Consider the following 13588-nt stretch of genomic DNA (forward strand, 5'->3'; position numbering starts at 1 on the left):
AGTGTTATAGTTTTCTTAAGTTTATGATACCCCAGGGGATTTTTCCATTGATTTCACGATATGAGATCTTCAGCTTTTATATGTGTAGTATCACTTTTCTAGCTGCACTAGATATGGGTCTTCCAATTATATTTTCATATTTCAAACGGAACTAAAGAAATATAATTGTTTGATCGAGGAGCGTTTTTTTCCAAAATATGTAGTTGTTCAAGGATGGGGGTGTGTCAATCTCCAGTGAGCTAATTATACTCGATGCGAAGAAAGTTGCTGTAATCCAAGAATAATCCGAAAGTCGAGGGGGTTCAGTTGAGTACTAGCCAATAACTATTTATTCGGTTTCAAATAATAATAATAATATAATATAATATAATATAATATAATATAATATAATATAATATAATATAATATAATATAATATAATATAATATAATATAATATAATATAATATAATATAATATAATATAATATAATATAATATAATATAATATAATATAATATAATATAATATAATATAATATAATATAATATCTCTCTCTATAATATATCACGGGTCTCAGCCCTGTTACACAGTCACAGTGCTATGCAACGTACATGGCCTTCAAATTTAAATTTGAAATGCAATCCAAATTTAATTTGATCCGAATGTAGCGAACGGTACGCGCCGTAAATTCGATTGGTTTTATAGAGCAGCGGTAGCGGTCAAATGCGACCCTTCCTACTGAATCCCAGTGGATGTGGTCACATGACACCTCCACGGTATAATAATAGCCGTTTGAACCATTTTCTACATCAATATAGTTGATTGCGTAAACTTGTCTCAGCTGGACGACTAGCTCACATTTGTTGTCTGTATTACGGCGCGCATGAAACTTTTCGGATGCCACATCTTCCCCCGTTAACATGGCGACTCGGTGGGGCATATTGATTCCGGTATTGATTTGATCAATGGCGTCCAGTAATTGATCCGGTGTGAATATGCCAGAGGGACGCACCACATGCAGCAGTTCATGGATACTCATCAGCGGGAGACGTACGAGGGATAACAGCGTCTGGATGTCCTCGCTCGGATTGTTGTCCCTCCATTTGCATACAGACCGAAAGATTTCCACTTCAGGAACCCAGAAATTGTCTCGTCGCAAGAATTCCTCAAATGACTCCTTGGACAGCATTTTAATGGAGTCTTGCTTAAGTAGATCGACCACATTGTTGTCCATAAACTTGAGGCATTCTTTGGTCAGCTGGTCCGGATCGTATCGGCGCGCTGCATTCAGGATCACGCACACGTTGCTGACGGCAATACTCTTCTGGAGATGATTGGTTATAGCCGTTTCAACGTACTCCAAGCCGTAAAAATGCGCCAGATTGAGCACATCGATTATCTTATCCACATCCAGTATGGAAAGGGGTAACTTGCCCGAGTCAAGGTACTCGAGGATTATCTTGAAAGCCTCCAGTGGCACCTCCAGTCGAATTTCCCGTTGCTTGGACTCAGCCATGTCCCCGTGGAGCATTGCGTGGAAATACTCACTGCGCGTCGCCAGAACAAGACGGTGGGCCGAAAGCCGCTGATCCTCCACCAAGAACACCACGTCCGAGTAGAGCTCGTTCATGCAGAGATGGCCCATGTCAGATGCTAAGCCGCGAATGTCGTCGGTATTATCTTCCCGATCACTCATTTTCTGGATTTCTGTGTGTCGAATGGCGAATGTCTACATTTGTATTATTTACGTTATTTAAACTTACTTTATTTTGGTTTCTTCTTACCAGATCGCTGCCGGGAGGACTGACGTATTTCACTTTGGGTAGGTTTCGCACACAAACGCACCAAAAAAATGTAAGATGTTGCTGATGCTGATGCAACATTGTAATGCAGCATGCACCATGTTCCCAATTGGCAGTTGGGCCCGCAACCTTTTCGTTAAATTTTTTCATTTTTTAGGTTTGGTTAACGAATTTTAGCTCCAAAGTCTCTCCATAGATTTTAATGAGCAATACCTTAAACGACGCCAAATTAATGCACCTATACACAAAAAAATAGAAGACACAGGATATAATTTTTTTTCGACTTTTCCTTTTTAAAGTTAAAATTTCCTAAAAAAAATACCGCACAAAAATTATCATTTTTGCATTTCAATGCTTTATATTTCCCAGACAGTAAGCTGAAATCACAAAATGTTTGGGCTTAACTTCTAGCTGATTTAATTATCTTTTCAAATCAGCAAAGTTCTTTACAAACAGACGTAAGATAATAGAGTTATGTGAAAAAAAACGAGCGCTACCTCTGAAAAAATACCAGACTTCAAAAATTCTTAAAAAAAAAGTTCTGCCATAGAAAAAAAACCATAATTCTTTAAAAAAATGTAAAGCCCCATATCTATCAGAAAAAGTCGGTTTGGATCCTTGAGGAAAAAAAAGTTCGATTTTGTCGGGTAGTGTAATTTTATGTGTTCCTGTGTTCCTAGAGTGTTAGAGCGAGACAAGTGTTATAGCAATTGTGTATGTGTTAGAGATCAACCTGCCTTCTGCTTGTTTCTCAGCTCAGCTCACACTCTGAAAAGTATTTTGTGTGCAAATAATAATAATAAATTAACTGAATGGTAATATTTCCCGCGGCTTAACACTCATGTTCCCCTGTTTACATAGAAGGGGGTTATGTGGGTTAAGATGAACCAAGTTCATTTTTGACCGTTTAACAGCACTGAGTAGCAATCCTAATAAATATAACTAAAAAAGTCAATTTTAGTGCAATTCACTTGCAATAAAAACGAGAATATAGCTAGAATTAAGACAGGAGCGCCATCAATAATTGCTCCCTGTAGCAGTTGGGTAAATAAAAGAGCACAATAACGTAGCAAACAAGAACAACAGAAAAATTCTCAAAATGGTGAGTAATAGCCGAGATATGAACAACACAACACAACAAAAAAAAGGCTAACAAAAGATCAGTTAGAGGCTTTGTGGCGCCGCCCCATAATCAAGACTGTCTGTCGCATACAGTATACATATAACACCTATGATGATAGCTCTCAATGGAAACGATGCGAATGCAGTGTTGGTGTAGGGGCGGCAGGCAGCCCATGACCTAAAACAATGCCCATATATGGTAGTCGTGGCTGGCTCCTCCGTTTACCGGTCGCACTCATCCCCCACAGGGGATTACGTTTGTGGAGGTTATCAGCATTGACAGAAAATGACTCAATTTTATCGACTCGACCAATTAAGTTTCTCTTTTTCGTGTTTCTTTTGTTTTTTTCTTTAGTCGGAAATGCAAATGGACTGTGCTTTGGATTTGATGCGACGACTGCCGCCGCAGCAGATTGAGAAGAACCTCATTGACCTGATCGACTTGGCTCCAGATTTGTGCGAGGATCTGCTCTCGTCCGTGGATCAGCCGCTAAAAATAGCCAAAGATAAGGAGCATGGCAAAGACTATCTGCTGTGCGACTACAATCGCGATGGCGACTCGTACCGATCCCCTTGGTCGAATTCATACTACCCCCCACTGGAGGATGGCCAAATGCCCTCGGAGCGGCTGCGTAAACTAGAAATTGAGGCCAATTATGCCTTTGATCAGTATCGAGAGATGTACTACGAGGGCGGTGTATCCTCCGTATATCTGTGGGACTTGGATCATGGGTTTGCCGCTGTGATACTCATCAAGAAGGCTGGTGATGGTAGCAAAATGATTCGTGGCTGCTGGGACTCCATACACGTGGTGGAGGTGCAGGAGAAGACCACAGGAAGGACTGCCCACTACAAGCTCACCTCCACGGCTATGCTGTGGCTGCAGACAAACAAGCAGGGATCGGGCACCATGAACTTGGGGGGCTCACTGACGCGCCAGACGGAGCAGGACGCCAACGTTAGTGAATCGTCGCCGCACATTGCCAATATTGGCAAGATGGTCGAGGAGATGGAGAACAAAATACGAAACACACTCAACGAGATCTACTTTGGCAAGACCAAGGACATTGTAAATGGCTTGCGCAGCACACAATCGCTGGCCGATCAGCGCCAGCAAGCGGCTATGAAGCAGGACCTGGCCGCGGCAATACTGAGGCGCAATGTGAAGCCCGAATCAAACTGAGAACTGAGCGGCTGAAGGCGGTATTAGCACCAGCATTAGGCGTGGCCCGCCCGTATTATGTGGCCCCCTCATAATTCAATTTCAATATACATACACTTATCCATAGCCCGATCTATACGTTACCTTTTGAATACTGATTTATGATTGGATGTAAAAATATGTGAATTATCCCCCCATTGCTGTATACGAGATATTACCCGAATGCTATACAAACGAACCATAATAATATTTGGGTAATATTTCGTTATTTAACGACTCTAGTTAAATTCCCTAATAATTACACCCTTTCCACAAGAGATCGATCACTATTTGGGCTGCGTATACGTTGGGAAGCAGACAGAAGAAAGAAACTTAAATATTAAATACGCATTTCTAGGCAGTAAATTTGTTAAATGAGAGAAATTGTTAAACCAGATACATATGTATTAATGTAAATTGCCCGCCCGTTTCACACTGTCACAATACCAAACGTCCTTTACCCCCACCCACGCTCCCATCCCATACATAATAACATGGTTGTTGTGCTCCACAGTTTACAGTTCAGCCAAACGCCAACTTCGCCGCCCTCAAGACAGTATCTATAAGTATTTGTATCTTATTTGTATCGAAGTCGCGGCAAATGAATTTTTGACTTGGTTCCTTCCCAACAACATTTTCATTTGCCAGCGGCCTGTTCTTAACTCTTCCGCGAATAAATCATGTGTTTTATGAATTGTGACTTTTTGACTGTGTGTGTGTGTTCGTGTGTGTGTATTTTAACAATAAGAAGCTCGAAGCATAACATAAATATTAACTAAAATCGCTTTGTATTTGTATTAACTGAGGAAATGCACATTACCTTACACTTTCTTGACTTAATTATTTTTTAAAGGAACAATTTCAAAGGCAAAGGAGAAATTTTATACAAAAAGAAAACTAATAAATATTGAAATATTACTTCTCGCCTTATCAATGCTGATCAGCTGGTCATTCTATTTGGCAGGGTGGGGGGATTTATCATGAAATAGGCCAAATATGCGCTGCATTCTGATAAGGGAAAAATGATAAAAACATTCCGATGTTTGGTATATGGGCTACCTTCATTATACGATTGCATTTTTATTATGAAAAATCGTTAACTGTTCTACGAATAAAAAGGGTATTTAAATATACGATTAGGTGTGTGTACAAATCTGTATCTGCAAATGTATTTTAGTTATCAGTAAATAGTTCCAGTAGAAGTGTTTACCCGATGACGTAGCTTGGGTGTTTTATCATATATGTAAGTATTACAGAATACATATCGTTTATTTGTTTGTGTTACGAGCTATTTACAAAGAGGCGAGGGACATGAATATACATGTATATGTTTGTATGTATATGTATTTACTTACACATTAGCAACTGTATTCAAGTAATCAAAATTATCGTTCGAAATAGTTTTCAAATTTCATAAATTAAGTGTGTCTGTCGCATAGATATCTACAACTTAGGCTAGGTATTACGAATAAGTTAGATTTATTTAGTGGGAGAACGTGTGGAGAGAAGTAACTTCGATTACATACAATATTTTACACGGGTTCAGAAAGCGTAGCTGAAAAAGCAAACACAATTCGTAGTCGTCGAACGCAGACATTTCAATACACTTGAGGGTTTCATCGTAAGTTGGGAAGATCAGCAGCAGCAGCAGCAGCAGCAGCGCAGCTCCAAATATTTGTCCAGCAATAATTTCTCCCTTCTTCGCTTGCCTTGTCCTCCTCGTTCTCAAATTGAAATAAAAAAAAACAATACATATTTTGACTGTAGATTGTGCAACAAAAATATGCTAAAAGTCTCTTAGTTCCAGCTTAAGTCACAGCTTATTGCATTTTGGAAACTTCGAACTTGGTGTTGATGATCTCCTCATCCGAGTCTAGCACGGGCAGAGCGGAATCCGCCATCGATGAGGGTATGTTCTCCTCCACCCAACGCAGATCGTCTTCTTCAGTGGTTGTGGCTGTGCGCGAGTTCGTCGAAGTCTTTGGCGTGCCATTCTGCCCACGCATTTTAACGCCATAAGCATCGGCCACGAACTGGTCTTCCTCATCTGTAGGAGTCAAGCGAATTAGTACTGTAGGGCAGGGATTTCAAACTTAACCTGTCTTACCGTCTTCATCCTCATCCTCGGGACTGTCCAGGAGGGGTGTGAACGCATAGCGCTGATTGTTATTTGTCGGTCGCCATAGTATCATAATAACCAGCAACAGCACTGAGAACAGAATGTGCCAGAAGCCCGTATCGATCCAGATATTACGCCAGCCCTATGTGAAGCATAAATATACATACAAATGTAATTAGATATTGCCCATATTGCACACTCTCATGCTAACCAACTCACAGGCGTACAGTTCTCGGTTCTACGCAAACGCAACGCAAACAGCATGAAGATGACGGAAGCGATAACAGCAAAGATCAACGTGTTGGTGAAATGCCTATACAGCGATAGCTTCACCATGTTTCTAAAATATAAATAGCTCAGTCAACATTCTAATAGCCAACAAACTCTAGGGAGTAAGGGATACCTTCTTAGCCGAAGCGTTCTGGTTGTCTGCACTAGGGAGGTGAATATCCACCAACAGATGCCTGTATCGAGAACCGCAAGAGGAATGCTGGCCACCAGCAACTCGCTGCGATCGCTCTTCACACTGGTAATGCGCAAATAGCTCTCCACACAGGCCAGCACAAAGTAGAGAGTACCCACACCCACAACCCGATGCAGCATGGGACCCAAGCGAGGTCTAAAATAATCCGAGTGTACTATTTTGTAGTTTAAGATTTTGTTTGAGTCGACTCACTTGACAATTCCAAAGCCCAGACTCATGATGATGACCAGCATTCGAGCCAGTGTGCGCTTCGCACAAGATACAAATTCAGCGACCAGCTCCGCGTGCTCCACAGCCACTCCTGTGTTGGTGAGAGTTTGGTACTCGGCGTAAAAGAAGGCCTTCTCCAGCATTCCAAGCAGGATGACGCCACCAATCCAAAACTGAATTCTCAATAGATCTCGCCATTGGGAAAACGAAACGAATAGCCAAATGATGCCAAAGATCACATAAACAATGCACATGATCAGGTAGAACTAATAAATAAATACAATGAAGTGTAAACAAAACAAATGAAGCTATTATTGCTTACGGGCAGGAATGGCCAGTCTATGGCTGAGATAAAACCGTGCGGTCCAAGGAACTCAATGTGAACTATCGCATTGAATTGCTGATTCGGTTGTCCCGGTGCTATATTCACTTCGATCTCGTATATGCCATCCTCCTTAACGGTGGCCACCGAATTAGTTGTGGGCTGAAAGTAGAAGTAATTAGATATATTTCGTGTTTTTAAAACTGAGTGCTTGGCATTTTATCAGCATGTTGGCTTCTCAATGGTACGAACACGCACCCACACAGCAAAAGAACAACGATAAGCCGACTAGACTGATAGCACAAAAAATGTAAGCGAACGTATTTTTATGCTATCCAGATAGTAAAGTAATTGCTGTCTCCCACTGGGATTGAGGCATGGAAAAATTACCGAAAGTGGATGTTTGTTTTCCTTCATGGGATGCCTTGGCTCCGGCGTGGACGCTACTCCTTCCGCCGGCTTGTCCTTGTCTCCAACCAGCACAATGAGGTCGTTGCAGGCATACGTCCTTGTTATCTGTACAATAACATTGTTTATGCTCGAGTTCTGCTGCTGCGTAGGATTTTCTGCGATTAGCTGCAGCTACAAGAAACAAATACAGGTTAACGTTGCTGGCCAACAGACATGTCATGTGGGAAAAGTTTACCATCCGGTCATCGAAGATGCATGGATGCTCTGTGAGCTTAAAGGTTATGGTCAGATTCGTCTCCACTTTGGATGTGCATGCCACAACTAGAATAGACAAAAAAAAATCACAATACAGGAAGCACGGGAGGTGTGGGTTGGGTAAAAAAGCATTCGTCACACGTTTATGTACACACGTTGCAATAGTACTAACTTTGCGTGTAGATCTTGGTGTTGGCCAGCAGTGGCCGCTGTTCCCTGATATATGGCATATCCTGCAAAGAACGGTATCAAATGGATCATTAAGTTAGAATTGGACTCTATTTTCTTGGTTGTTCAGTTGGATTCTTACTGCATAAACTTTGATATCGACAATACCGGGGTCGGACTTTGCGGCTGTTCGGGAGGCGGCTGAAATAAGCGCCAGCGCGACTACGAAAAGCGTCGCAGTCTTCTGCATTTTGGTACCGTTTTTCTATGGCTACGTGACAATTTTAGCTTGTATGTTGTGCAAAAAAATCTAAATAAATAAGAATGTTATTTCCTCCTGGTGATGTGGATATAGCGATAATCATATTTCGTGCGATAACCAGAGCTGTAATTTTTCGAATTATCGTATCGTACGTTAAGTGACAACCCTGCAAACAGCTGTTGTGACATAACCTCGACTTCAAAAATTGCCAGAAAATGCTACGAAGAGTAAATAAACGTTTAAGTGTATTAAATTGTGTATTAAAATGCCTATGTTTGCCTATTTTAGGTACTGCCAAGTGTGCGGGTGGGTCTGCAATTCGTCAAGCCAACGACGACAGCTGTTAGATGCACCAGCGGCAGCAGCGTTTATGAGCCGGATTACCTGGAGGTTGGATTCGATTAAAAATTCCTCCATCCTTTATCTTAAAACTGATTATTTGCTTGTGTATTTCAGTCACTTAAGCCGAAATTCCCGCAGTACGAAAGCCTTAACGTTCAAATCAAAGGCTATGATTATCCGCAGCTGGAGAGCTACCAACGCTTCCTACATGGCGTGGCTGAATATCTGGAGCTCGATGTCTCCGACTGCTATGCCCTGCCGCCACAGCAAACCCAAGTCCAGCGCCTGCGTCCCAACTCCACAGTCGTTGAGTCCGATTACAAGTTGACCACGTACGAGCGCAGCCTGCAGCTGTGCAATGTCGATGCCCCCGTCTATCCGCAGTTTCTGCGCCTCGCGCAAGCAGCCCTTCCCGAAGGCGTAAGCCTGACAGTGCAGGAGCACACAGATGATTGCGAGGAGCGTCGCTATGTGCCCGACAAGGATCTGCTCGACCTCAAGGCAGAGCTGGAGCGCATGGGTGGGGCCAGCACCAAGAAAAAATAACTTTGGCAATTTGGCAAACATTTAATGCTAAGATTTAATGAATAACCTGTGTGTGTGTGTGGAGTATAGAGAGTACCTATGCATAAAAACTTTCCTATTTAAAGCTTTGCACTAAGTTGGACGGCAATAGTTACAAACGATTGGAAGACGGAAGCAGCTCTAAGCCTAAGCCAAAAAGGTATAGGTATAAACTTAGGAATTGCACTATGAATTATTCGATTAGACCACACCAAAGTGCACCACCTTGATGGACGAAGATGATGATGAGGCAGCGTTGGCATTTTTACTGCTGCTGCTCTGCTTCTGTTCATCCTCGCGGCGACGCGTTGGCGGCTTGGTCACATCTGAAATGTTTCATCTTGGTTATGAGAGATCTCCTTTGGCAAAGAATCTACGTACTTGTGTTGATCGGATTGAAATCCTTTAAGTAATCATCATGGGGATGACATAGTGGCAGGCTATCGGCCAGCTCCTTTTTCGGATTAGTCAGATGCCGTGCTGTCGGTCTGGAGTATCCATTTCGTTTCGGCGGCATTGGCTTCTCCTTGCGAGGAATCTCCTGTTAAGTTGGGTAGATGCCAAGTTAGAAGTTTAACCGAAATGCTTAATCAGGACGTAAATCTTACCGGCACCACTGCCACTTGAATTGTATCCGAGAACTTGACTTTGTTCTTCTCCGCTGTTTGAGACTTGGCACTGGGCGCACCAACCACTTCGCCGTTGCTGTTGGGCGCAGCAGCCGGATTGGACAGTATCGAAGCAGTTGGTTTCTTGAGCAGCAAACGCTTCTGATAGTCCTCACTGGACACCGTGGGCAGCATGGCGGGAATGTTGCCAGACACAAGTGGATGCTGGTAGAACTTGGGCTGGTAGGGGGCCGTTGGAGGTGGTGCATTGAACAGACTCAGTTGTGAGCTCTGCTCAGAGGTGGCTGGCGGAGGCTGAGGCTGAGGACGGGGCGGCGGACTGCTGGGCATGGGTAGGCCCACAGTTTGATCTGGCACATCCTGGGACCAAACATTGCCATTCGAATGGCCAGCTTTCACTGGTGTCTGCTGATGGCTGCCGCTTTTCAGAGAGAGACCCGCCAAAGAGCTGCTGGGAGGATGTGCTGCAATGCTCAACTTGGGCAGTGGCGGCCTCAGCTCTGGCTTGGGTATGTTGATCTTGATCATCTCTGCGTTGAACACCTTCGACTTGAACGATGGCAGAGGTGGCACATAATTCTTTAGGGCCTGCTGCTGACCCTGAACCTGACCCTGGCCAGTGCGCAACAGCTCGGAGCAGGTCGACTGCGAACAGGCTGATTCCGAGCGCAGATCACAGGTCAAGCTCAGATTGCCATTGGCGCGGTCCTCCTCATGGATTATGGCAGCCGCCTGACTGAACGACACCTGAGCAAATTCACCCAGACTGGTAATGCACTTGGTTAGATTGTACAGATCCATAAACAGATCATAGTCCGCCACATCCTCGGCGATTTCGAAAGCCTCGGCAAACAGATTTTTGCTGTGAAAAGAAATCCTTGATGAGTGCCAAGAATCAAAAATTGATTAAACTGAAAGTCGGGCAGACTTACCGCAGCAAAAAGAAGCAAAAGCGTCGCTTCAGATCGTACACCTGATCACTAAACTCGTCCTTCGTTTCCTCGGAGAGCGTGTGGGCGAAGGTCTTCAAAGCTCTGGCCATTAGCTCTATCCGCGGCCGACGCTGGTCACCGCCAAAGAACACATAGTTGGCTATTTTGTGTAGGGTTATCAGGCACATGGCTCCATATGTTTCCCAGTTGAGAGCGGCCAGGACATTGACAGCTCGATCCGGCTGCTGCAGTCGCAGGTATTTATCCGCTATGACGTCCGCGGTGAGGCCGGAGTTGTGTATATCGCCCCGCATGCCAGCCCCACCGAAGATGCGCATACAGGCCAGCGGACCCTGCTCATAGATCAGCAGCAGCAGACAGTCTGTCTGGGCATAGGTGTGCGTAAAGCTGCCCAGATCTGGCTTCCGACTAATGGCAATGTTCAGCAGCGTGGGCTGCGCAACAAAGTAATGGGACAGATCCAGCAGGCTCAGTGGCGTCACATTCTCGCTGACCAACTGATGGCCAATGGTGGCCAGTGCCAGGTCGAAGCACTGCAGCACAGATCGCTCATTGGCCACGCACAGCATGGCCGAGTCACAGTGCCAGGCACATTGATGGGGCACAATCTCAATTTGATTCACGTACTTCGTTGTCTGCAGGACGAGATCGTGCAGGCAAATGTTCTGGTCGATGCTGCCCAAGAAGAGCTTCTCCTGGTCGGGACTGAAGGCGAAAGAGCAGATCTGTGCGCCCATCGGAATGGAGGTAATTGCGGTGCGCTGCATCTTGCCAGTGGCCAGCTCGTAGGAACATATCTCGGCGCTGATTTCACCCTTGCGCGATACTTTCTGTTCCAGGGTGATGATCTGGCTCTCGCTGCTACGCAGAAAGTCCACGCACAGTGGATCGTTCTCCGACCAGCAATAGGCCATCGATTCCAGCTGCAAACTGATGGAGCGAGAAGATTGATCAATTATCCTTAGACAAGGGTGGGAATGGCTGATGAACAAACTTACCCTTTGATTTTGAACACATGAATGTTGGCACGATCCTGATCCCTGACCGTGGGCCGCCAGGGATATACCTCGTTCTGCGAGGACTGCGTCCACACCACAAACAGATCGAAGCTCCCATTCACGGTGAGATGGCGTGACAGCTTACGCTCTGTGGCGCCCGGTATGATTACATGAAATATGCGCGGATCCATGTTGGCAATCTTCTCCGGCCCCTGCGACCGTGCATTGGGACGCTGCAGATGCACGACCGTCAGCTGGTTCGTATTGTAGGCCAAGACGATGTGGGAACGTGTAAAAAATGCTAAAGCCAGCGACAAAACAAAAACAAAAAAACAAAAACACAAACGACAAAGCTGAATGAGCGGCTTGAACAAAACCATGGAAAGAGCTGTGTGTGTGGTTGGTGTGTGGAGGAGTGTGAAGGTGTTCGGCGGGGTGGCGCATATTTATGGCCAACAAAACAAGCAAGCAGATTAATTAAAAATTACAATAATTGCATGAACATGCCATGTGATGGCTGTGGCTGTGCTGCATGCGTGTGGCTGAGGCTGGGACTTTTACTGTGTGTGTGTGTGTGTGTGTGTTGGTGTGGGAAAGTGCAAACGTAGTCGCACTTGTTGCAAATGCAAATTTCTCCATAACTGCAACGACAGCAGCAACGGGCACAAGTCACTGCCACTACAGCGTTACGGCCAGCATATGGAATCAGTTATACTCTATCTACGACTTACGACTAGGGTTAAGGTGGCCCACAAACTGGTTACACCCTCACTCACCATCGGTAATGACCTCGGAGGCCAATTTGCCAACCAGATACTTCTCAAAGACCATCCGCAGAATGTCGCCCGTGTAGATGTCGACACAAATGTGCGCAATGATGCCATTGGCAAAGAGCAGCAGCACCTGTGCCGCATCCTGCCACTCCGAATGGATAACCTTGTGCTGGCGCAGCAGATCCTCCAGCTTCTTCAGATTATCCTTGAGGCGACCGGCCGACTTTCGACTGCTGTTTTTTAGTACGGCCAGACCATTTCGCCTCTCGGTGTAGTCTCGCTTGGCCAGCGCGGTCAAGTCCGAATCCTGCTCCTTCTGGCGCATGTAGCGAAAGGCGCCCAAGTCGTTGCTCTTGATGCGCACCTCATCTCGCAGCGTCGTCCAGAAGTGGGTCTCACTGAGCAGCATTCTTAGGCGGTATTAAGCCTAAACGCATCGATTTGCATGGCCGCGAAATGGGTGTCAACGATGTTGTTGTATTTGTTTCTGTGTGCAACTGGCGACTGTGTTGCTGCGTTTGCACTACTTTTTACGCAGCTGCCCCACAGCGAGAGATTTTCACCTGCACTGCGTACTACGGGACCGGGATCAATGAAAAACGTTTGAAATGCACAGAAAATTGATGATCGGCAGGGTTTAATGGGGTTTTTTAGGCAAGTTTTTCAATTTTTTATTATCTCGAAACGTAAACACTGAAAATTGTTGGATTTAGAGGTGGTACTTGCTGACGATCACTTGTTGCTGCAGCTCTAATCGTTATCGGTAAGCACTTATCGAGTGGTTCCAGTGTGACCATCGCGATGCGATTGCGGTGATAGGCGCCAACAGAAATTTGAAATAAATATTTGAATAAGGCTAAATACATTTTATAAACCACTTTAGATCATTCTTCGTACTTTCGAGTATTCATCAACTTTGTGGCACACAATCTTTGCAAATCCCATTATCGCAACGAAGTTTTTATTACCCAACAGTCGTCTACGATTCCCAGG

General features: G+C 44.6%; 5 protein-coding genes across 5 annotated transcripts; 2 read left to right on the forward strand and 3 right to left on the reverse strand.

Annotated features, from left to right (window-relative positions):
* Window positions 1-578: 578 nt before the first annotated feature.
* On the reverse strand, window positions 579-1676 carry LOC111077943 (BTB/POZ domain-containing protein 9-like). Its single transcript, XM_022372447.2, has one exon. The coding sequence runs from the start codon at window positions 1674-1676 to the stop codon at window positions 579-581; it is 1098 nt and encodes a 365-aa protein (XP_022228139.2).
* Window positions 1677-2689: 1013 nt separating this feature from the next.
* Window positions 2690-4790, forward strand: LOC111077947 (F-actin-capping protein subunit beta). The gene is made up of 2 exons (XM_022372456.2): window positions 2690-2884; window positions 3260-4790. Exons 1-2 carry the CDS (start codon window positions 2882-2884, stop codon window positions 4085-4087), a joined length of 831 nt encoding a protein of 276 aa, XP_022228148.1. The 5' UTR covers window positions 2690-2881; the 3' UTR covers window positions 4088-4790.
* A 365-nt stretch (window positions 4791-5155) lies between these two features.
* On the reverse strand, window positions 5156-8424 carry LOC111077945 (transmembrane protein 87A). The gene is made up of 10 exons (XM_022372450.2): window positions 8217-8424; window positions 8079-8139; window positions 7887-7972; window positions 7631-7822; window positions 7241-7402; window positions 6901-7184; window positions 6628-6843; window positions 6444-6564; window positions 6213-6366; window positions 5156-6152 (listed from the first exon to the last, which is right to left on the reverse strand). Exons 1-10 carry the CDS (start codon window positions 8322-8324, stop codon window positions 5926-5928), a joined length of 1611 nt encoding a protein of 536 aa, XP_022228142.1. The 5' UTR covers window positions 8325-8424; the 3' UTR covers window positions 5156-5925.
* Window positions 8425-8483: 59 nt separating this feature from the next.
* On the forward strand, window positions 8484-9313 carry LOC111077948 (39S ribosomal protein L48, mitochondrial). Its single transcript, XM_022372457.2, has 3 exons — window positions 8484-8563; window positions 8625-8726; window positions 8793-9313. Exons 1-3 carry the CDS (start codon window positions 8552-8554, stop codon window positions 9222-9224), a joined length of 546 nt encoding a protein of 181 aa, XP_022228149.2. The 5' UTR covers window positions 8484-8551; the 3' UTR covers window positions 9225-9313.
* On the reverse strand, window positions 9233-13346 carry LOC111077944 (WD repeat-containing and planar cell polarity effector protein fritz). The gene is made up of 6 exons (XM_022372448.2): window positions 12599-13346; window positions 11823-12123; window positions 10804-11754; window positions 9851-10733; window positions 9624-9783; window positions 9233-9568 (listed from the first exon to the last, which is right to left on the reverse strand). The coding sequence occupies exons 1-6, from the start codon at window positions 13002-13004 to the stop codon at window positions 9444-9446; spliced, it is 2826 nt and encodes a 941-aa protein (XP_022228140.2). The 5' UTR covers window positions 13005-13346; the 3' UTR covers window positions 9233-9443.
* Between the last annotated feature and the right edge of the window lie 242 nt (window positions 13347-13588).

The sequence above is a fragment of the Drosophila obscura genome, unplaced genomic scaffold (genome assembly GCF_018151105.1).
Source record: "Drosophila obscura isolate BZ-5 IFL unplaced genomic scaffold, ASM1815110v1 contig_200, whole genome shotgun sequence".
Lineage (NCBI taxonomy): Eukaryota > Metazoa > Arthropoda > Insecta > Diptera > Drosophilidae > Drosophila > Drosophila obscura.

What these genes read in the sequence shown, in the direction of transcription:
- LOC111077943 (XM_022372447.2), bottom strand. Translation starts at nt 1,676, where the DNA reads ATGAGTGATCGGGAAGATAATACCGACGACATTCGCGGCTTAGCATCT.
- LOC111077944 (XM_022372448.2), bottom strand. Translation starts at nt 13,004, where the DNA reads ATGCTGCTCAGTGAGACCCACTTCTGGACGACGCTGCGAGATGAGGTG. An exon ending in CTCCGAGGTCATTACCGATG is followed by an intron (nt 12,124 to 12,598) that starts GTGAGTGAGGGT and finishes CGCTGGCTTTAG; the next exon opens with CATTTTTTACACGTTCCCAC. An exon ending in TTCAAGTGGCAGTGGTGCCG is followed by an intron (nt 9,784 to 9,850) that starts GTAAGATTTACG and finishes CCAACTTAACAG; the next exon opens with GAGATTCCTCGCAAGGAGAA.
- LOC111077948 (XM_022372457.2), top strand. An exon ending in ATGAGCCGGATTACCTGGAG is followed by an intron (nt 8,727 to 8,792) that starts GTTGGATTCGAT and finishes TGTGTATTTCAG; the next exon opens with TCACTTAAGCCGAAATTCCC.
- LOC111077945 (XM_022372450.2), bottom strand. Translation starts at nt 8,324, where the DNA reads ATGCAGAAGACTGCGACGCTTTTCGTAGTCGCGCTGGCGCTTATTTCA. An exon ending in GCATCTTCGATGACCGGATG is followed by an intron (nt 7,823 to 7,886) that starts GTAAACTTTTCC and finishes TGTTTCTTGTAG; the next exon opens with CTGCAGCTAATCGCAGAAAA. An exon ending in CGAGGATGAGGATGAAGACG is followed by an intron (nt 6,153 to 6,212) that starts GTAAGACAGGTT and finishes TGACTCCTACAG; the next exon opens with ATGAGGAAGACCAGTTCGTG.